Here is a 23,707-nt window from a genome sequence, read left to right as displayed (position 1 = left end):
TACATGTATATTAACAGCTTAAATCTTTCAACTACTGTTAAAAAACCAACATGTTCAGTAGGTAAGAGAATCTTCCATCTTTACCTTCACTACAGAATGATTTGTCAGCACCTGAGAATCGCACAGTCTCCTTTACAATTTTTTCAATTTTACAATATTCACACATTGCCATTACATTATTTATTTTTTTATATTCATCAGAACAGTTCTTGCCACAGAACTGAAACATTTTACCCTGCAAAGAGATAATCATTAAGTTCCAATTAAACACTTGTTTTCTTATGGAAATCCTAATCCTTTTATTTTCAAAACAATACAATTTGAGAGATGAAAAGTCACAAAAAAATCTAATTTAAACTAGTTTAAACAAAAACCCTTTATCGTGATCCTATACCTTATAGTCAAGAAGTTCTGGTTTTGTGGCAAAAAGACGGTTACAGTGCTGGCACTTAAGTTTCACAACATTTCGTGCAAACCCAACATGTTGTGATTGGGCAGCAAGACGCTGGAGACCAGCTGCAGCAGAGCTACTGATGGAGGTGGGAGAAACAGCAGAGGTGTTACCTCCTCCTGCTGACACTGTTGAACCTGTGGGGATGCTTACAATTACTTGGCCCTGAGACAAGGGCACTACAGAAGAATTCATTCCTGTTGGCTTATTGAACAAATTCTGAAAAAACAAAGAAAATTATCAATCTAATTATTCTAATAAATAAGAATTGATTATTCAAGTATGCCAAACACACTTCTAAGCACTTAAGATACAATTATGAACAGGCAAAAACCCATGATTTTGAGCATCTTATAATGGAATGAGGGAGTGGTCACTTAGGTTCAGAAAACAGAATAATTGAACTAAAAATGTTCTTGAAAAATAACATCCTTTCAATAAAGAACCTGGATGACAGTACCACTTAAACAGAGGGCAATTAAAACTGATATATCTCCATGGCCTTCCCTGGTGGCCCAGAGGGTTAGGATGCAGCACTACGACTAAGCTGGAGCTGCTTCAGTGCAAGTTCGATCCCCACCTCCCCTCTCCCAGATGATCCACATGGTGCAGCAGACTGCTTCTGACAGGCCCACCCGCTGCTCCCCTCAGCAGTGTACTTCATTGATCTGCCTATTCTGCTCCCCACTCTGTCTCTGGTGAAGTCTCTCACCACCACCTGCACCTCTGGCTTACACCCCAGTTCTGTATGAATAAATAAATAAATCTTAAAAAAAAAAAAAAAACACCTGATATATAGGGATATATTAAATATAGGAAGAAGTTTACATTTTAAAGTAGGTGACTCACTGAATGGAGAAGAGGAAGATTCCAGAAGTCTTACCTGGAAAGCTACCACACAACTGTAGCTGCAAAAGTTGCGTATACTTCCATCTGACATGGCGAGGTGATACTGAGGAATTGCTGAGGTTTTACAGCTGTTACACTGAACTTGTACACCTTAGCAAATCAAAATAAAAAACCTAATGAGTAATGTATAGAAATATGCACAAATGCATGAGAAAATAAGAATTATACAATATATGGACATTCAAGGGCCAAGCGCCAGGAACTGAAACTTAAAACTCACTCGTGTTCCATTAAAAAAAAAACTCACATAACATTAAAAATATTTCTTTCAAAGTTGTCACAGCCTACAAATAAATAAATAAATGAATAAATAAATGAAATGAAATGAATGAATGAATGAATAAAATGAAGAATTTTGAAAAAAGCCAAGTGTGGATAAAGAAAATACCTTAAAAGTATTTCTTTCAATGTTGTCACAGTCTAACCTGAAACTACCTATCAATCAATCAATAAAATGAAGAATTTTGAAAAAAACCAAATGTGGATAAAGAAAATACCTTAAAGAAGCTATGAAATTTTTTTGGAAAAGAGGAATGCAAAGACAAGCAAATAAATAAACAAACATAAAATAAGCAGTCAGAGTAATAGCTGATATTTTATAATATGGACCTGAAATAATTTCTATTTGCCATAAAAGTCAACTAGATTTAGGCAAAAGAGAAATGTATACTTAAAAAACATAATTTTTTGAAACTAGTATTACCTGCAGAAGTAACCATTTTAACTCTGTAAGCAGATAAGCAATTAACAGAACAGAAAAGTTCTGTCTTTCCCAAGCTATTGGTATTTTCAATCATTTCTGCTGAGGACCTCAATGATTTGCAAAGTGCACATGGTGTAATTTTGGCTGATTTCTATTAAAAGAATAAAAACATTCATTTTTACTAAATAGCAAGTAAAGCATAACATTTTTTTTAAAAAAAATTTACACTTAACACAGCTGAAATATTTGAAATTAGTAACTTTCAAACTTTGATGGTTACAATCCTGAATAATAAATAAACTTTACAAAGTGACCTCCTATAAACACATTTTGGGGTTTTATGTTTGTATTATAACAATGTGTATATATAAAACTTAAAATTTTTCCTTAAAACTGTATCATAACATACAAAGATACTTAAATGTAATTTTCCACTCCATTCTATTTCATTAAAAAATAATACTCTATTTCATTTAAAAAACTATATTTCATTAAAAAAAAGTAATATGGTCACAGTATAGCAACAAATTTTAATTATCTATTAATTGGTTTTAACTATAATTTCTAAATTTCTATTTGAAGAAATAACAAAACAGGGAAATTCAAGCTCTTATACAAAACTAAAAATTGAGGGCCCTCCCTGGTGGCACAATGGGTAAAAGCACAGCACTATGAAGCTATCTGCAAGAGTTTGATCCCAGGCTGGGTTGGTGACCCACATGACGCGGGAGACCTCTCTTGATCTGCCGCCCACTGCTCCTCTCAGCAGTGTATTTCACTCCACCTGCCTGTTCTGCTCCCCACTCTGTCTCTGGTGAATCCTCTCACCCACCCCCACCTCTGGCCTACACCCCAGTTCTTATATGCATAAACTTTCAAAATAAAAAAAAAAAAAAACTAAAAATGGAAAGAACCCCACTCTCCCGAAGGATGCTATTTTAGCAATAAAATGTGAATTCACAGAATTTAATAAACTTATTAGAAAACTCACTGTGAAATATCCTGCCACTAACTAAAATTAAAACTCAATAAAAGTAATAAAGTGGGAGCAAATATAAACCAAATATAAATAAGAATCTGTTTAAGTAGCCACTCACAAATTCAACAATAATGATGAATACTACTGAAATGTTAAACAGAAATCTTACAAATAAGTTATATCCATCAACCATTAAATCTTAAGCTCTCTATGTACTCTTCAAGGATAAATTTGTTAGACATGTTTTAAAATACACTTGCTTTTTTTTTTTTTACTTTGAATTCTTTCTCTTCTTTTTCCTTCAACTGGGGTGACACTGATTTACTGTACATTATACATGATTTAGAAGTAGAGGGTTACATCACTTCAGATGTATGTCATCATACCACACTCACTGTACACCAAGACACCCACAGTCCTCCAACATAGTCTATTGGGCTTCCTCCAATTTTGGTCTCCAACTTCTCCCACCCCTACTGGAAGTCACAACTAGAGTCTTATTTCTAGATATGTTTTTGGTTTAATTTTATCTGATTGTCTGTTTTCTCTAATATTCCACATGTAACTGAAACTACGCAATATTTTGTCTTTCACCTTCTTATTTCATTTAGCATAATCCCCTCCAATTCCATTCATGTTGTAGCAAAAGAGTTCATTGTTTTTTATAGCTGCATAGTACTCCATTGTGTACATGTACCACATCTTCTTAATACATTCATCTGTCTTATAGTACTTAGGCTGTTTCTCTAACTTGGTTATTGTAAATAGTGCTGCAATGAACATGAGACTACATATATCCCTTTGAATTCGTATATTTGGCCTCTGGTAGATACCTATGAATGGATTATCAAACCATATAGCAGTTCTATTTTTAATATTTTGCGAAACCTCCATACTGTTTTCCATAGGGGTTGGACCAGCCTACATTCCCACCAACACTGTACAAGGGTTCCTTTTTCTCCATATCCTCACAAACACTTGTCACTGGTCTTTTTGAATCAGACATTCTCACAGATGTGGTTTTGATTTGCATTTCCCTGATGATAGTGATGATGAACGTTTTTTCATGTGCTGTTGGCCATCTGTATGTCTTCTTTGAAGAAGTGTCTATTTAGCTCTTCTGCCAATTAGTTAATTTTTTTTTTTGTGAGCTGAGTTAGTTCTTTGTAGATCTTGGATATTAGCCCCTTGTCAGATGTATGATGTGCAAATATATTCTCCCATTCAGTAGGGGGGTATCTTTCTTTTAATGATAGTTTCTTTCGCTGTGCAGAAGCCTTTTTATTCAATAGTTCGATGTAGTCACATTTGTTTATTTTTGCTTTTGTTTCCCTTGTTATTGGAGTCAAGTCCCCAAAGACATACCTGATACCAATGTTGTGGAGTGTGTTGCCTATGTTTTCTTCTATGTATTTTAAGGTTTCAGGTCTTACATCCAAGTCTTTAATCCATTTGAGTTAATTTTTGTATATGGTGTGAGATAGCAGTCTAAATTTCATTCTTTTGCATGTGGCTGTCCAGTTTTCCCAACACCATTTGTTGAAGAAACTTTCCTTTCTCCAATGTGTACTCTTGGCTGCTTTATCGTAGATTAACTGTCCATATAAGAGTGGGTTTTAAAATAGATTTTAAAGTGAGCATATTGCTGCATTCTGGAAAGTCTTCTATAACTGCAACCCTATTTCTTCTTTCCTTCCCCATCAAGACAGTGAACACAACTTAATTTGAAAGATTTAGGTCATGAGTTTTATCTGTGTAGTAGAAATTACCACGCTTCCTCCGTACCCTATTGTATTCCACAATACTCCAACACAGCATCTCACTTCTCTAGCTAAGCCTTCAGGAGACATGTAGTTTCCTCAAAACAGTAGTCACATCTAAAGTTTGTTGAATGAGGTAAAAAAGTAAGTAGCAAAATGATTATCTACAATGTGTAAGGGTCTATATGAGGTCCTTTCTCATTACATATAATTCTGAAAACTATATAGTAGTATATAATACTCTTTTACAATTAAGAAAACAACTCAGGGAGTTTAACTGCTTTCCCTAAGGTAAAATTGTACTTGAACAGTAAATCTGGGAATCAAAGATCTGGGATTTGAGATCTGTTTTCACTTCTAAGTCCATGTTCTTTCCCTACCACAGTACATACTAAAAAGTGAAAATTTTAACAGATACAAGCTAAATCAAAAGTACTAAATTTTAAAAACTATGATACTTGAAACTATTCTCCTTCTCTTGTAGAATATGAACCATCGTTCAAAAGATTGAATCCAAGTAACTTTTAGTACTTAATACAAAAGGAAAACAATTCTTTTGGATAGGATGAGGCGCATGAACACACTGTTTTTCCCCATTTATGAGAGCAAAAAAAAGATGTTTCTAAAGGAAATAGAAAACTTAATGTTTGTATATTAACAAGAAAAAATGGAAACACTATAATGTTTAAAATTCCAAGGTCAATGCAAAGTCTTAACAATTTAAAGGAAATGTGCCAATTGATATTATTAAATTTACCAATTTTGGTACAAAAATTAACTATTTAAGAAAAACTATGACCAGCAAATGTCCTGAGAGGCATTATAAAATAAAAAATATGAAAAGTACTTATTTTTGAGTTTATTTTTAAATCTATTATTTGACCAAAATTTACTAACAAAATATTAATCTAGTAAAACAAATCTGCATTTAAGACACCAATAATACAGAATTCATTCTTCAAACCTCATCAATTCACAAAATAATTACCAGATATAACCCACATTTCTTTATATTTCATGAAGAAAAGAAAAATCTATTAAACAATGGCAACATTATAAACACAAATCAAATGTGTATTTTTGTAAAATTCAAAGATTAGGAGATTATACTTCAAAAGGATGGGTTTGGGTATCGGTGGGAAATATAATGTTTTTCTTTTTTGTGTTTTTCTCATTTTAAAAATGTATTCTTCAAAAATATTAATCATTTGAAATAAAAATGTCACAACTTTAAAAACCTGTATCTCATGCGTACATACAAAAAGCTACTTATAAAACTTAAGTTTTTTTAACATGCAGTTATTTAAGACTATTTATATGTTAAAATATTACACTAATATGATCATAATATTTTCATGACATTTTCATAAATGAGTCCATCAATAAATTCAAATCTCCCCTGAAACAAACAGAAAGCACTAGAGATTAAGCATGATGATGTACCTGCTTATATGCGGTGACACATGCTGAGCTACAAAACTTCTTAGACTGTCCCTCTATCTGGAGCACATGGCACTGTCCAGAGCCACTGTAACAATAACCCCCACAGTTCTCACAACAGTTCATAGTGAGGTTGTTAGCAGAGCGAAACTTAGAAAAGCATGCATCACTGCAAAGTTTGTGTACCACATTCTGGTAATTGACTTCATGTCGAATCTAGGAATTAAAAATTAACATAGTCAAAATTGTGCTTAAAGAACAAAATAATACGATTCCCTCACCCTCCCTCCTCCCGGAAAAAGATAAAAAGGTAACTTACAACAGCGTTCTTCTGACACATACTACATTTGGTTGAAATGCTATTGGTATTTATGGTGACAACAGGTTTTCTTTTCATTTCGTATGTTGACAAACATGATTGACTGCAAAAGTCTTTACTAGTGGTGGTATTTTCAAACTGAGCACTGATCACATCCTTTGGATTTAAAATGTCTCTAAAAATGACAAAGATAAAATAAGCCACAATATAACTCAGTTTTTTTTCTTTTTGTGAGCTAAAATCATCAAAACTATATTATATGTAAGAAAAGGACATTAAAATTTAAATCAGAAAGTTTACAATTTTCTTGTATAAACTGATAAATTGCATTGATCCTTAACTTCTTTTATAAAATGGAACTAATACATTATGTACTCCTTCACAGGGCTACTGTAAGAATGTACTATATTCCAAAATTAAAGGGCTATACATTCACTTGTTCCGATTCATTATCTCTAATAGGTGAGGCTATAAGAAAGTTTAATTTTGTTCTTTAGGTGCTCCTGTATTTTCAAAATATTCTTTACAAATAATATTACACTTGAAAAAATTTAACACCACTATCTTTTAAAAGTAAAAATACACTTCAAATTACATAGTGTATATTCTAGCCTGGTTATATAAAATCTAACACTTCCTTATCTAAATAATTTGTAGACATTAGTGACAAAGCTAACAGAAATTACATCCCTAATAATTATGGTTCCCTAGTACTGCACCCATTATTCCACTGTTAAATCAGTCTTTCTACTTAATAGTTTACCAGGTATTTTCTAACTACACCATTAAAAATATAATTTCTTAAAAAGACCTTGTTTAAATATTAAACTTTCTTCCATTGGTGCATTCACATATAACAGAAAATAGATGTGCTATATTCATTTCTACATCTTAAACAGATAGTATACTAACATAGTACGCTTTATGTAAAGACTACAAATAATCTGCTTCAATAAAAAGTACTAGTACACAAAGCTATAACTTCATACCTCACCTTCTACAGAAGATCCAGAGTGCACTGCTTTGTGCATTTTTCCTGTACATTTATTTTTTCATCAGGTTTTTATGTATTTCATTTATAGGGGTATTAATTGAGCAGTGTTTTGAATAGACATGTACTAGCTAACCCCTGAGGCAAGACATGGTACAAGCATGCACTCAAGGAGCTCACAGTATGTTGGGAAAAATAGACAAATGATATATAATGTATTAATGAATAATGTATTATAGAAAGAGAAATGAAGAAACATTTTAGCTTTAAGAAGTCTTCCAGGTTAGTGAGATAAGACAGAGAGCACTGGATCAAGACAATGGAAATGTAAATATCAGGTAATTCTCACTGCTCTTGGTATGCGCAGTGTCCATCACATTACATGTTAGTGCAGTAGAAATTCTACCCTCTGACAGAATGAGGAGTAATCTCACTCCAGAGAGTTAAAATTCACAAATGGTACAGAAATCCTGAAACAGCAGTAATTTCTCTGAGTGCCATTATACATAGAAATACTTAACAATAACCATGAAATTATCCCACAAATTATCTCTTCTGTGTAGGATTGGAAATAGATGTTTTTACAAATAAATCATTACAATAAATCATTAGGTCCCTAATACTCAAGAAAGCTAAAAAATATTAAGCCAAAATATATTGAGAGTTTAGGTATAAATTCAAGATACTAAGAACATGGTTAATGAAAGAAAACTAGAATATGTCAAACAGCTAATGAGTTTTTTCAACCTAACTGCTGCTGTATCTCTACTGGTCTATAAAATCAGCAGCTGCTATCAGGAAGGAAATCATTTTTATCCTTGCCTACTCAACTTATAGGAACTGATTTATAAATTAAACCTGTCTGACTATATAAAACTATGCAAGTGAAGACAAGTGGGGGTAGAGGGCTAAGACACATGTGCCAAAATTAGTTAGCTATGTGAGTGACATCCAACAAATCTTTTAAAGTCTTCAACATAATTTCACTATATTTAAGGTACAGCCCAATTATATAGTCAGATAAACCAGACTATTTTAAACTATAGTGACAGTAAAAATAAGAGGAAAGAAGAGGAAGGAAAGGTTAAGTGGTAAATAGGAGATGGAATAGTAGTTCAGGAAGTGAAATGGAGAACAAGGAAAAACAAGACAGATCCATAGTTAAGAAAAAAAGACGCCCAAATGGTGGAGAAAGGGGAAAGCAAGAAAGACAGAAAGCAAGAAAGGGAAGGTTGAGGTAACAAGTAGGTAAGTAAGGAATGGAAAGGAATAAGAGACAAAAGAAAACTGTAAGAGAATAAAGAGGGGAAAGAGTTAAGAGTCAAGGGTTTACAGGTTGAAAAAGTTAATATATAGATGAGACCAAACAACAAATGAAAAGAAATGCAATCTCAAAGAACAACTGAATTACTTAAGATCAATACAGGAATAAGACATGACATAGAGGCAAACAACACAAACCAAAAGGATGTAATAAATTTAGATGAAAATAACAAGGACAAAAATTAAGAAATTCAGAAAAAGGGCACACATTTTTAAACTTTTACAAGCCTTCTATGATTGTTTTAAAATTCACTGGTCATCTTGAAAATATATCTATGATTATTACTATGAAAGAAATAGTACTGCAACTTTAGAAGGTGCTGTTCCCTAAAGTCAGAATTAAGGGCCTCCCTAGTGGCAGAAGGGATTAAGTCTCAGCACTGAAGCTATCAGTGGCCACTGCAGCACGGCCACTGAGGCACGAGTTTGATCCCCAGCCAGGGAGCTAACACACATGGGGCAGTACCCCTCTTCTATCTCGCCTGCTGCTCCCCTCAGCAATATATTTTGGTAGATCCACTTGTTCTATTCCCCAATGTGTCTGAAGTGTCCTTCACCACCACCACCACCCCTGTACCTCTGGCCTATACCCCAGCTCTTGTATGCATAAATAAATTAATCTTTTTTAAAAAAAAATTAAAGAAGCATAAAGGAAAGTAATTCTGTGAAATTACATATGATACAGTAGAAAACAGAAAAACATACAAATTGTAATTTACCAGTCAATTTATTCTTAGAATCTTATGATAAATATACCAGAGTATAGATATTAGCCATATCATATTTAAGTACCTATTTTTTTTAGATTTATTTTATCTTACTTATGCATACAAGAACTGGGATATAGGCCAGAAGTGTGTGTGTGGGAGGTGGGATGTGATAGGATTCATCAGAGATAGACTGGGGAGCAAAACAGGCAGATCTACAGAAATACACTGCTGAGGGATGTAGAAGGCAAGATAGGAGAGGTCTGCTGCACCATGTGGGTACAGCTTCTGGCCATGGATTTAACTCATGATGCAGTGGCTGGCAACAGCTTGAGAGCACTGAGATTTTAGCCCCGCCCCACCAGAATGACCATTAGGTACCTATTTTTAAGAGCACCTCTCATAATTCAAATAGTATACATAAAAAGTCCATTTCTGATAACTTAACCTTGAGACATAAAGATTGTGTAGAATATCCCAAAGAACTTAACTATATTCTAATTTCTTTTAAAAATCTCTTAACTAAAGTATGTTTTTTCCCCTTAAACTAGAAGAGGGAGCATCTTTTCCCCTTTCAGACACAGAAAGGGTGGTATTGACTTAAGGGACTGTCAAAACAAATACCTAAACTAATAAATAAAAGTTTGAAAGGCTTAATAGAAGAAACCAATGTGCTTCAAACAAGAGCATTACTCGTCTTCTGTTTTTTTCTGATTTACTAAGTTTTCTAGCAATAACCTTCAAAATTAGCCAACATAATTCATGTTACTCAAATATATCAAAATGGCCTGAAGGCCAACAGTCAAACTTCTGCTGTTGTTAAGTACTTTCATAGTTTTAAATACTGAAACAGAACTTCTGAGGTAGTTCAGAGATAACAGGTACACTGGAACCTACTTAACATTGAGAAGAAAAGTATTAAATAAATTCCAATTACATGATAAATACTGGTTAGATTTAAATATCTATTGCCTACAGTTACAAGAGAAAATATAATCATATAATACCCTTAAATGGTATAGTTCATAGATTTATGAAACATCTTCCCTAACAGATATAGTTAGTTTTAAAAGCATCTGTTAATAAAAGGCACTTTACTTAATGCTAAGAATAAAGTAAGTAACAAGCATCCAGAAAAAATGAGTTAAGCAACAACACATTGGTAATAAATAACATTAAAAAAAAAAAAAAAAGAACATGGAAATGTAAAAATACAATAGGTAGATAAGAATAAACTATCTTAAAAGAAAAGAAACAAAGGAGATAATTTAGAGTTCTGTTATACTTTGAACAACTTGAACAAGTTTTCTTAGTGGGAGGAGGCGGTGGGCGGGCAGGAGGGACTGTGTATCCAGTGAGGCACAGTGTGGAGCAGAAGAGCTGAGTAGACCCTTTCCTCTGATAAGCAGTTTGCCCCTTCTGGAGGATTTTTTTACAACCAGAACAGGAAACTCGAACAGCTGTGGCTGGAACTGAAGGAAGCATTTTATTCATGCCAGATGACGCCAGTGAAGGCTGAAAGCCAGTAGTCAACTGTGGAGCTTTAAAAAATTGAAAAAAGAAATGTTTTACTTTTTACCGTAAATTTTAAGGTTTTTTTCCCTCTCCTAAAACTAGTCTTGAAAACCAACACTAATTATATACAATATGTAATTAAGGCTATTCTAAATGGGCAGAGAAAATGCTTCATTTACTTTACAAATACTTCCTCTCATTCATACTGGTCAGAATAAACAAACATGATTCATTTATTCAGTTCTGTTTCTTACCAAGAGGACTGCCACTGACTGAAAATACAGCACTAATTTTCAGTTCCCCTTCTTGAGTTTTTTGCTGCTGGCCATGACTATACTCCTTTAAAAGAGAAAATAAGTAAATAAATATGTAGAGAAAATAAAAAATACAGTGTATGTAAATAAATTTGGCACTGAAGACATTTTACCACTGCTATATAGGAGTGGAAAATGTTTACTACATTAACATTAATCAGAAAGAACAGCAAGCAAACAGCAATTACAACAGAGCATAATACGTGTACCAAGTCATTTTGTATAATTAGCCTGTAGTGATATCACATATTTATAAATTATATTTGAAAATTCTTAGACAGTATTTTAAAACTGTTTATTATAAAAGTAATACACACTCACTATCTGGTGCAGATAACCAGAAACAAAGGGAAAAAATCTAATCATATTCCATCACCCCAAAACAACCACTATCATTTTTTTAGTATATTTCTTTCCAGTCTTTTCCCCTCTTATATTTAGATTTTATTTCTTTACATGGTTGCAATTATACTTAACATACCACTCATGATATTTTGATTACTTGATTTAACTGAACATTTGCATATTGCATATTATTACATAATACTCCAAAATCACCTCCAGTGGCTAAATAACTTTTTTCAATTGGCATTAAGGAATTCTTGATCTTGGTTACCCTAAGGATTGTAAGAATTCTAAAGGAACGTATTTTAGATTTGTTTATATTATTACATTGTAAGATCCCCAAGTGATATATTTTAACTTCCATTTTAGTTCATCACAAAAATCCCACAAGATTTCTTATCCTTAGAATTCTTGAGCATTCCCAATATACCCTTTGTAATGTCGAGAGGTGATTGTACATTACAAGGGTTTGAGAAATACTGATATGTACTTAGTCAATATATCAAATTACACAGTAATGAAACTGGGGAGACAAGACACCTGCCTCAGATACAAAATTAAGCCATCAAGTCTCAGTAAATCAAAATAAATAGTATTTTAATGCCATATTTTAAAAATAAAAAATGCAAAAACCGTGATCAACAAAATATCAAAACTTCAAGTAGATAAATACAGGAGCAGTATTACTGAGTTTTTCATTGGCCTCAAGTTCCAATTTAATGGCCCTGCATGGCACTGATATTAAATAACCACATCCAGTGTCGGACCACCTGCTTCCACATGTTTGACATGACCATGACACAATGTCCTTATGAATACTCAGGCTCATATTTGGGATAATCTCGTAAGGAAAGGATACTTAAAGTAGAATTACTGGGTAAAAAGGTACATAGTAAAGGTTCTTTATACATAATGACATACTTGTTTTTAAAGCTTAACTATATTCATACTACAGTTTGAGAAAGACATTCAAAAGTCTTCCCCACTGTTTCCACTCATAATTCTGCTTTTCATATCCATTTACAAAGAAAATACATTATAATTAAACAGTATTAACCCTCTGCAGTATGTCATCCACATATCCACATTTGCTAATTAAATTTTTTTCTGTACCACAGTCTGTTTTTAATTTCAAAAATCTGCAATTGTTACACCTTTGTGATTCCTTCTATCTTTAAAAAAGTTCTATTTAGATAATAGAACACTAAAAAAATAGTTTCATTGTTTAAAATACTGTTCCTTTACTGAAAAAGATCAACAAACCTTATCTGCAAAGGAGCAGACAGTAAGTATTTTTACTTTACTGGTTATATTACTACAAATGTCTTAACTCTGCCCTGGCAGAGCAAAAGTACCCACCAACAATATGAACACTTATATTTGTACATTAACTTACAAAAACAGAGCGCAGAAAAAAAAAACCATAAAAATTACTGGATGCAGCTGGATTTGGCCCATTGCTAATCTGCCAATCTTGCTTTTATTTATGTACAGTTTATTTACTTAAATGTACAATGGTCATTTTCCTTCTTTCATTGAACAACTAGTAAACACATCAAATTGTTTTTGAATTTGTCTCTTTTTGGCAATCCATCACTTCAAAACTTGTTATTTTCATCAAAACTGTCTTAACTTAAAAATAATTAATAACTTACATTAAAGTCTTTTCAATGATACAGTACTTTTTAGTTATTATAGGCAGAAGTATCTTTTCACCATTAAATAATTTACAGAAATAGCTTTTAAATAACTACATTTCAACTAACTACTCCACTGAACTTTGATGATATCTATTAATTCTTTAAGATCCTCACCAACGAATGATTATTTTAACTCTCCCTCTAAATGATTTTGTCTTTTAGTTTCATTAATATGCATTAGATCCAAATCCAACAAAAGGTAAAAAATAACGCTGACATGAGTAACTTGTATTCTATTAGTAATTCTTAACAAAAGATTTCCATCATTTTATTTTAAACTTCAATGAAATGATTGTTATTGGTCTGAAGTAGGTATTTCCTTACCATGCTTAGATACAATTGTTAAGAAAAGCACAGTGAACAATAGAAGATGGCTATGGCACCATGCCTATCTATTTACATAGTCTTATTTGACCTACTGGGAAATATATGTATCAAAAGACCATAATAATGTCTTCATCTTGACATTCCTATGTGATGTAGTATATTTCAGCAAGTTCTGAATAAAAAAAATACTTGTTGAATCTCAGAAAACTCCAGGAAAAACAATATTCATTGGCATAATGAATGGTCCCAGTCAGCTCTTTCTCACTGTGACAGCTAATTCTTAAGCCTCAATTATGTATTACTTATAAAATGTAGTAAAATAAGTAAATATCTTGAATATGCTGCTTATACACCCAATACCTTCAAGGCAAAATCATGTTTAGTTAGGATCTCCCTCACAATGACTAATTTTAAAAATATTTAATAACAAATTAAAAACAAGTACATTGAAAATGAAAAATCTAATGACCCACAGCTTTCAGAAACAGAAAAATAGTCAAAACAAAATGCTTTACCAGTATCTCTACTTTCCCTTTGTTTGCCATAACAGAAGATCTGACCCATAATCTCTACTTTCCCTTTGTTTGCCATAACAGAAGATCTGACCCATAATTCAAGAAAGTTTCCTTTTTTTTTTTAAAGAATTTACTTACTTATGCATACAAGAACTGCTGTGTAGGCCAGAGGCAAGGGGGAGGAGATGGGAGTGAAAGGATTCACCAGAGACAGAGTAGGGAGGAGAACAGGTAGACTGGCTCAAATACACTGCTGAGGGGAGCAACAGGCAAAAAGACAGGAGAGGTCTGCCATGCCATGTGGGTCAGCTCCTCAGCTCCCTGGGTTCCCGAATCCAACTCATGCAGCATAGCTTCATAACTGTGATAGCTTTATAGTGCTGAGACTTCAACCCCCGCACCACCAAGGAGACCCAAGAGTATTGTAGAAATTAAAACCTCAGATAAGCAAGTTAACTTGACATGGCAAAAATATAAATAAAGCCTCAACATTCTACTTTCCAAAACTATGTTGTGATAATTACTTAATTTGCTTTTCCAATTATAAGGCAAATGAGTGAATCAGGCTATTTTCACCTTCCACACAGCAGAAAATAGAATCTTGAGATGCTGTTTTCTACCAGACTACTGGTAATCAACAGATGGCCTTTGCATTTGCAACACTGTATAACTGTATGACTATGCCCTTAACAAGTAGGGGGCTAGGCAGTTAGTTGTTCTGCCTCTACTGCTCTGTCTGCCTGCCTGTGTATTTGGTCCCTTAACCTGAGCATTAAAGAACTGAGAAATTTACCAAAGGCTCCAAATTCTCCTCTCATCTGTGACAACTGACAATGAACCTACTCCATCTGGGGTGGATACACCATATCACCCTATTCCATTTGCTTAAACGAGAATATAAATTAACACTTCTTCTGTTATTATAAGACACACACACACACACACACATACACGTTTTTAATGTTAAGAGTTATTGAATGTAACTCTTTCAGAACCTGAAGAAAAGGAAAAAAATGAAATCTCTGGCTTTTTACAGTTTCTATATTAAAACATTCTGTGGGCACTTTTTAAACAACTTTTACTTACAGAATATTGGTAGATTAAAATTATTATTGCTCCAGATTGGCTTTCTCCTAGTCAAGTGGACTTGACTAACTTAACTTTTTGTGAACCTCAGTTTCGCATCTACAGATAGAGTTCATTTCATCTACAATTCTTTTTGGAGGATAAAACAACATAACACACATAAAGGCATCTATAGCTGTAAAAATACTATAGAAAATATTATAGTAACACGCAATGGGATTTAAATGAAGACATGAAACTGGGAGGCCAAATGATGTTAGGCCAGTGACAGAAGCAGGAAGATAACAAATAACCAAACCAGAAAATCCTAACAGAAGAAATAATTAAGAGGAAATGGACAGAAGTAGTTAAGTATATATACTTATATACAAATACATATCCATTAATATATTTCCCATGTGGGGAAGTAAAGAAATTAGGACCAAAATGAACTATATAAAAGGGAGAACTGGGAAGTGTAAGCTAAAAGCAAAACTACAAGCAAAGAGAAAAAAGAAGTTTTGACAAGGTTCCATGATCTAAAACTAACTTATTAAACTTTGAGAAAACCTTAGTAATTAACTATCAAAAGTTAACAGCTGACCACACTGTCAAATATATCAGTATGTAATTAGCTGGATTAAGTGTACTGATTTAGAAACGGAACCATTTTTTAGTCTATGGAAAATGGATGTTGATAAAGCATTATGCAGTACTGGAACACAACTGATACAACTTTCTAACAGTTATGGGGGAAGATACTTTAAAGAACATGGTAATGAAGAAGAGGAGGGGGATGAAGAGAGAGGTGAAGGGGTAAGGAAAATCAAAACAACACATTTATAGTTCAACTGAAGGAATTCTGAAAGAATTATCAAAGATCTGACAGTATAGGACTTGTGTAGTTTATTAGGGAGGGAAAAACCTAGCTTTACCCACTCAAAAACTAGTTAGCACTGCTTACTTGTTGAGGTCCAGATAAAGGATGCTCCTGGACCTAATCCTAAAACCCACTCACATTTCTGCTTGGTTCTCAAAAGCCCAATCAATCTGGTGATGAACCTTAGGAGAAGCTCTTCCCCATAATCATGATGAAACTTCATGTTTACCATTTTATAATACATTATTTCAATAGTATAGAAAAACATGTTTTTGTCTCCTGTCAGCTCAATCCTATTTGTATTCTCCTATTTGTGCTTGTATCTGTGAACTACAAAGGTTCAGAAACCATTGGAACCTCTGATTACTTTCAAAACAGTAATACTAATAATCCCTATGATGCCGTCTCCCTCCAATGTATTTGATCTTAGCTATCCCTAGGAAAGTGTCACCGAATCATGTACAGGGATGAAGAGACATCTTTGGAACCCTGGCTGCATTGCAGCCTTATGATTTCTTACGGATTCCCCCACATCCACACTGTGTCGTAGAAATAGGCATGATCTGCCCTATCTCTAGTTCAGATATCTAAGGTCTCCATTTCATTTGGTTTCTATTTACATTCTTTCAATCTACTTCCTATTCAAATATTTTCATATTACTTCTTATCTCTGTCATCTTTGCCATTTCTATACCTATATGCATCGGATTCCTGTAGCTTTTATCATCACTACCCTTTACCTTCCACTGAACACTATGGAATTCTTAAGTGAGCATCAATGTGAGTCATACAAATCACCTACATCTGTAAATTACCTGTTCTTACACCTCTTAAATCTCAAACAGTGGTTTTTAATTACCAACAATTTCTCTCCCCAGGTTTGGTAATGTCTGGAAAGTGTGTGTATTGGTGTGTGTGTGGGGAGGGGTTACCAAGTGAGTTATAAAGAGGGTTCTCACTGTTATCTAGTAGAGGACAAGGATGCTGCTAAAAATCCTGTATTACATAGGACAGCACCCCACAATAAAACATTATCTGACCTAAAATGTTCATAATACAGAGCCTGAGAAACACTGCTCAAGAAACAACCAAATGAAAAAAACTCTTCCACTGAAGCCTCACATTCCCAATTTCCTTATAATAGAAAAATAAGAAAAGGCAAAGGTTTTCTCCAGGTCAAATGTCTTTTTTGAGAAATAGCTAACTTAACGCTTTCTTCACTCCTCTACCTCTGAATTCACGCCACCTGCATAAAACACAGACCACCATCAAATAATTAGTATTGCGTATTCATTCCTTGGTCTCTTTCCTGTATCACAGAGTGATTATACAGCTGATAAAACATCTTCCTTCTGTTACAACCACTACAATGTCATTAACTATGTGGACAATCTCACTTACTTCAAAATTCACAGTCATAAAATCTCTATGACCTTTACCTCCAGAACAACCTTGAAAGAGCAGTACTCTATCCATATCTTTATATTCATAGATCTCAAACTTGGAACCACCATTAAAGCTTCCTTTACATTTTACTCTCTGAGCTGGTACTTCAAAGAAGTAACCCTTCCAAAGATAACAACTATTAAGCTCTCCTGAAAAAGTTAAATCCATAAGTAGTCTGTTCATCATTTGCAGTAACTGTGCCAAAGGCTTATTATTTTACTATAACATAATCACACCATAAATGCATAAAGTGCCATTAAACCTTCAGTCATGTCTGTTATGTAAGTCTTAAATCCTTGGCAATTCATACTTTCCCTAAGTCCTGCATGGAAATGCATAGTGAAATCAAATGGTGACATTAAGAAACAAAATGGATGAAAAGCAGGAAGATTCATTAATTCCTGTTGATTCCTTAGCATTATCCTCACAAGATAATTCAAATAATCTCAATCTTCATTAAGAGCCTCTCCTCACCCTGTCAACAAAACTACACTTCTTAATCAAGAACTTCCTCTCAATGACTAACTCAGGGGTGAAACAAAAAGAAGGGGGGGAAAAAAGGTGAAATGTTTACTTGAGCATTGTCAGGTTCATCTTTAATTTTGTCTAGTAGTCCCTGCTGTGGTGCCATTGCTTTGTCATACTCATCATCCAAAGGTTCTTCTTTAATTCTAATATTTGATGCAAAGGAATTTCCCAGTTCCGAACCAATGGATTCTTTACTGGCAAATGGATAGCTGGAATCCTAAAACACAATATAAAGGATTAATAAAAATTCAAATTTAAAAATTATTCCTCTTCAGGTTTAATACCCAAAGAAAAGCTCACTGGAAATGAAGAACTGTACGGACAGTCATTAGAGTACCTATACCTAAAAGCAAATGTGATATATGTCTAAATATCAACACAAAGACTCTAAGAGCTGACGCTTCTTAAAATATCTCCAAAGATGTCCTTACCCAAATAACAAAGTAAATTAAAAAAAGAAAACAATCAGCACTCTACCTAACACATATAGGTACATTTTAGAAAGTGACATAAAGAAAACTTTGACACTTGCCACATTTACAGTAATCTACATACACACTGAAAACTTACCCTAAAGTTTGTTTCTGGGGTTTGTGGTAAATGGGTATGTAATGTTTCTTCAACTTGATTAGCTATTGAAAGAAAAAAAAACAAAACAAACACATGTATATGAATAACAAATCTTATAAAGAGTGACCTAAAATGCTATCATTTGGTAATCACCTCTCTTTTCCAACAACGATGCTTATAAAGTGAACTGGTTTCCCCCACCCCCCAAAAAAAGCACCCAAAAGTTAGCTTCACTCAAAGTAAACGATCTGGACCCAGCTAACATTTAGCCTCACCTCACATTTTTTCCTTGTTCAAACCTAAATAAAGTGGTAACTTTATTTACTATGCTCTGAAAACAACTTGTATTTGTTCTTTCCCATTTTTGCTTGTAACATTCCAGTTCCCTCCCATCTAGAAGTTTAACTTCTAAACTCAGCTCAATTAAAAATATACCCCTCCTCTATAAAACCTTCCTTTGTCCCCTGAAAATCTACCCTCTTCTAGAGTCCCTAAAACATACTGTTTCAGTTATTTGAAAGAATTCTTGTACTGTCTTAGGACAAACTCTTAAGACTATTTTAATTAAAAATTAAATCTTATGCTGTTCAACTGGTGACTGACACTTCTATTACTTAACCTGACTCTTCTGCTACTAGACATTATGTTCCCTGAGGATAAGACCCTCAAAATATTCAATATTCCCTATGGGAAAATTGAAAATATATATTAAAAATTTTAGTATACCAAGTACAGCCTGGTCATGATACTTAAACTGTTATTTTTAACAATGCTGATTGGTTCTTTGTACCTTATTTTTCCTAACATTGCCAGAAGAACATAAGGATCTCTATATACCTTGCCTTCCTTCACACCTCCTGAACATTTATAAAACATTATTTTTCACTGTGCCCATGTAGGGCCCAAGAAAACAAAGAAGAACAAGATACAACTGGCTCTCCTACACTGGTAGTTAAGGCAAAACAAATACAAAACTATAATACTGTGTTGGTAAGTACTATAAATAATGAAGCATGAACAGTGTTATGGAAATATAAAGAAACAATTCATTCTTGATCTAGAAAGGTTAGGGATGGCTACAGAATAGAAGTTTGTGAGTTAGGCACTACTGTGTTAAGTACTTTTACAGGCACATATACAAAGAAAATGACATGCAGGCAATGAAAACAGCAAGAAGGAAGGACGATACAGAAGAAAATAGGAGATATATTCAAGAATGGAACTGAAGCTACAGTAGAGAATACCCTGCACAAAGAAGCTGAAGAGGAGCCTCAAGAATTTCTATAACAAAAGACAAATATTACCAAAAAGAAAAACTCCCTAATTTGGACTAATTGCTGGGGCAGCAGTTTGAATTAGTGCTTACAGCACAAAGAAGTTAAATCCAAATTCAGGTTCTAATGTTCAACCAAAGAAAATGAATAGGTGATTTGAGAATGTAACCTCCTCATCAAAATATAGCAACCAGGGGAGAGAGAAATGAAGTTTAGAACTTTTTTCAACCATTTATATCATTACCAAAAGTTATGGGAGAAATTCAGTCACTCTACAAAGAAAAGGATAAAAGAAAAATGACAAACTTAAATGTAACTGTTCATATTTTGCTTAGCATAAGAATAAAAGGTATTCTGTTGGTACTTTGTTATTTATTGTGTTTATAGCTCTATTCCAATAATTATTACCTGCTTTATCAAAAAAACTGCTTTTCAACCTTGAATCCAACTCTTTATGTGGTTTATCCAACCGTTTTTCACATTCATAAGTTATGTCTCTATTTTTCTCCTTTCCAGAAAATGTCTCTTTGCTGTTTTCTCTTACTAGACTAAAATCTTTCCGTATTGATTTAAAGACAGACACCTGATCAAACTGTTTGGGAAAGTCTTTTTTTAACTTATTTTGAATCTGTATTTCATTTTCATGGTCTGATTCATGGTGTGTGACTCTTCTCTCTACTTCCAAGCTATCATCAGTATGAATTGAAGAAACAAGATTGTCCTTTGAACTAAAATCCTGTTCATCCTCATTGTCACTACCAACGACTGGAATTCCTGCAAGATCCCCAGAGTTCAAAAAATAATCATCTTCATCCAGCAATGAATTTTCAGATCCTGTTTGATTCGGCATTCCATAAGACATGCTGTCAAGGGTAGGAGTTAAGTTGTGGTCTATATCTTCAGACATTTCTGTATCCATGATACCACCACCTTAAAAAGTAAAATACTGTTTAGATAAATGATAGTGCTAAAAATAAGCACACTTATAAGGTCTTTCTGGTATTTAACCAAATATATATATTTTTTTCTTTTCAAACAAAATAATGTTACAGCAGTACTCAATTAACACTCATTAAAGGTGTGACAGATATGACTATCCCTATCAGACAAATAAGAAAACAGGGACCTAAAACTTAAGAAAAAATATTTGAGGTTAGAAGAGAAGGAAATGTGATCTAGAAAAAAAGGCTAGCACTTTCAGAATCAGACAAATCTGTGCTGGAACAATAGCAAGATCACTGCAAATCTGTGTGTTCCTGAGAAGTAAACTCTCAGGTGGGGCATTTTTTTCTTATGTATAAAACAACTAAATACTCACCTTGGATATTAACTTGTGGTGAGGATTAGTGGTACTTATAAGGGTATGCTAACACTGTGAGTGATATATAGAAGGGAATGCAAAAGTGGCAGTTGTAATTATTTTAGAGATTATTATGTATAGCTGAAATTAAACCCAGGTCTCTGGTCTAAAAAGCCCCAATTTCTCTACACTAACTCTATTAAATACTTACAGCAGTCTAAACATGGAGCTTCCCTACGACCCAGCAATCCCACTCCTAGGTATCTACCCAAAAGACACAAAAACACTGATTGAAAAAGATACTTGTACCCCCATGTTTATTGCTGCTTTATTTACAATTGGAAAAACATGGAAGCAGCCCAAATGCCCAAAAGTAGATGACTGGATTAGAAAGATGTGGTACATATATACAATGGAATATTACTCAGCAACCAAAAAAAGAGAAACACATGTCTTTTGCAGCAACTTGGATGGAACTGGAAAAGATCATGCTTAGTGAGATAAGCCAGAAAGAGAAAGAAAAATACCGGATGGTTTCACTCATAGCAGGAGTATAATGGACCAGGCGAGAAAATAACAAAAATAATGAACAACCATATACCAGAGACATTCTGGGGGGGTGGAGTGGGGAATGGGATCAAAAAGGGGGGGAGGGAGGGAAATGCACGGGACTAGGGTGGTGGCACAGGGGTGATTTGGTGATGGGAAACCCGTGGGGATTACAATCGAGATGGAAAAAAAAAAATGTGCAAAATGATGTAAAAATAAACTTTGTAATAAATTTTTAAAAAATGAAAAAAAAATACTTACAGCAGTCACTATTTCTATTTATTTACAATGTTAACTTAATATAAACAAAAGTTATCCAAGTTAGAATAAATTTTAAAGCTATTTAAATGTTCAGAACTGTATATTCAAGTTTTTCCCATTCCAAAAGTATAAAATAACCCAAATCCCCAACCCTGTATTTCTCTCTAATGCCCACATTTACTTTCCCCACACACACTCCTAGGGAGAAAAAGTCTACACTCGTTTGTTTCTATTTCACCTCCCAATTGTTAATCCTTTGAACTAATGCAATCTGGTTCCCAGCTTCCCACTGGAACTGCTCTCATTAAGATCATCAATTACCTCCTAATGGTCACATCCACTTGGTATTTCCAATCCTTAAGTGGTATGCCCCTTCTGGATAAAAAAAAAATGTTTTTGATCTTTTGATACTGTATTCTTCCTGCCTTCCTAACTGGTCTATATATTTCATACTCCCTTTTCTCTGTCCATGTGCTAAATACCAGTTCTTTTCGTTTTACACACCCAAACTATTTTATTCACCACCACAGCTTAGATTTTGCTGATAACTTCCTAAGCACTTGAGTTTACACCTTTCTTCCAAGATTTAGATGTCTACATCAAAGGTCCCCTAAGTATCTTGAACTCAGTACCTCTAAAACCTCATCACGTTCTCATCCCAAACATATTTTTCTTATATTTTCTTCACTTGGTTAACAGCATGATAAAACCAGCAGTTAGCACAAGACAGAAAAGAGAATCACTCCAATTCTCTTCCCCCTGAACAAATTCTGTTGACTGTACTACTTAATAGTTCTCAAATCATCTGGTGGCACAACAAAGACACAGCACTGCAAGCTAGCCACAGCCGCTTCAGTGCAAGTTCGATCCCCAGCCCTGGAGGTGACCCACATGGCACAGCAGACCTCTCCTGACCCTCCCGCTGCTCCCCGCAACAGTGTACTCGTTGATCTGTTTTGCTCCCCACTCTGTCTCTGGTGCCCCTGCACCTCTGGCTTGTACCCCAGTTCTGTATGAATGTTTTTTTAAAAAATCATCATCTCCAATGGGAAAAAAAATCAACACTCCACATCTCTTCTTGTTGACAATGTAGTAACTCAATCTACATGGATAACTAGTAAGAAATCATACTCTTATAAACCCTATCTCCAAACCACATTTAATAGGTCCACGAGCAAACTAACTTAAAAACATAAAGTGAAGCAAAGACTAAAACTACTAGTGGCACCAGCAGCCTTGTTTTTATGTATTCCAAAGTCTTAGATGAGGATGAGCCCTTTATGTAGTTGGTTCTTTAAATAATTTACTAGATTTCAGAGTCCAGGTTAAATTCCCCTTTTTAGTGTAAATTGACTTAACTGGATTACAAGTCTTAAATAATACAGGAGCCAAACAAATATTTTTCTAAAGTCTTTTTAAGTCATAAATCATTCCAAATTATTCACATCTCCTGTGAACTCCTTTAGTAGCTCCCCCAATAATTAAAGTACACACTCATCCACCTAGCACATCATAAATAAAAGAGTTTGCCTTTCA

General features: G+C 33.9%; 1 protein-coding gene across 1 annotated transcript in view; it reads right to left on the bottom strand.

Moving 5' to 3' along the window:
• ZMYM4 (zinc finger, MYM-type 4) overlaps positions 1–23,707 on the bottom strand; it is a 104,263-nt gene that overhangs the window by 30,278 nt on the left and 50,278 nt on the right. The window contains exons 3-13 of the mRNA XM_004678778.2: positions 20,470–20,991; positions 18,788–18,849; positions 18,264–18,434; positions 11,352–11,436; positions 10,868–11,123; positions 6,562–6,736; positions 6,246–6,458; positions 2,064–2,214; positions 1,335–1,450; positions 395–670; positions 85–235 (exon numbers count right to left, since the gene is read on the bottom strand). Of these exons, the coding sequence (XP_004678835.1) occupies positions 85–235; positions 395–670; positions 1,335–1,450; positions 2,064–2,214; positions 6,246–6,458; positions 6,562–6,736; positions 10,868–11,123; positions 11,352–11,436; positions 18,264–18,434; positions 18,788–18,849; positions 20,470–20,991 (2,178 nt within the window). The remainder of the gene's footprint in view (positions 1–84; positions 236–394; positions 671–1,334; positions 1,451–2,063; positions 2,215–6,245; positions 6,459–6,561; positions 6,737–10,867; positions 11,124–11,351; positions 11,437–18,263; positions 18,435–18,787; positions 18,850–20,469; positions 20,992–23,707) is intronic.

This window comes from Condylura cristata, unplaced genomic scaffold, assembly GCF_000260355.1.
Source record: "Condylura cristata isolate star-nosed mole 26May11 unplaced genomic scaffold, ConCri1.0 scaffold00008, whole genome shotgun sequence".
Lineage (NCBI taxonomy): Eukaryota > Metazoa > Chordata > Mammalia > Eulipotyphla > Talpidae > Condylura > Condylura cristata.
Note: the sequence above shows the minus strand (reverse complement) of the source record. Positions and strands in the feature narration are given on the sequence as shown.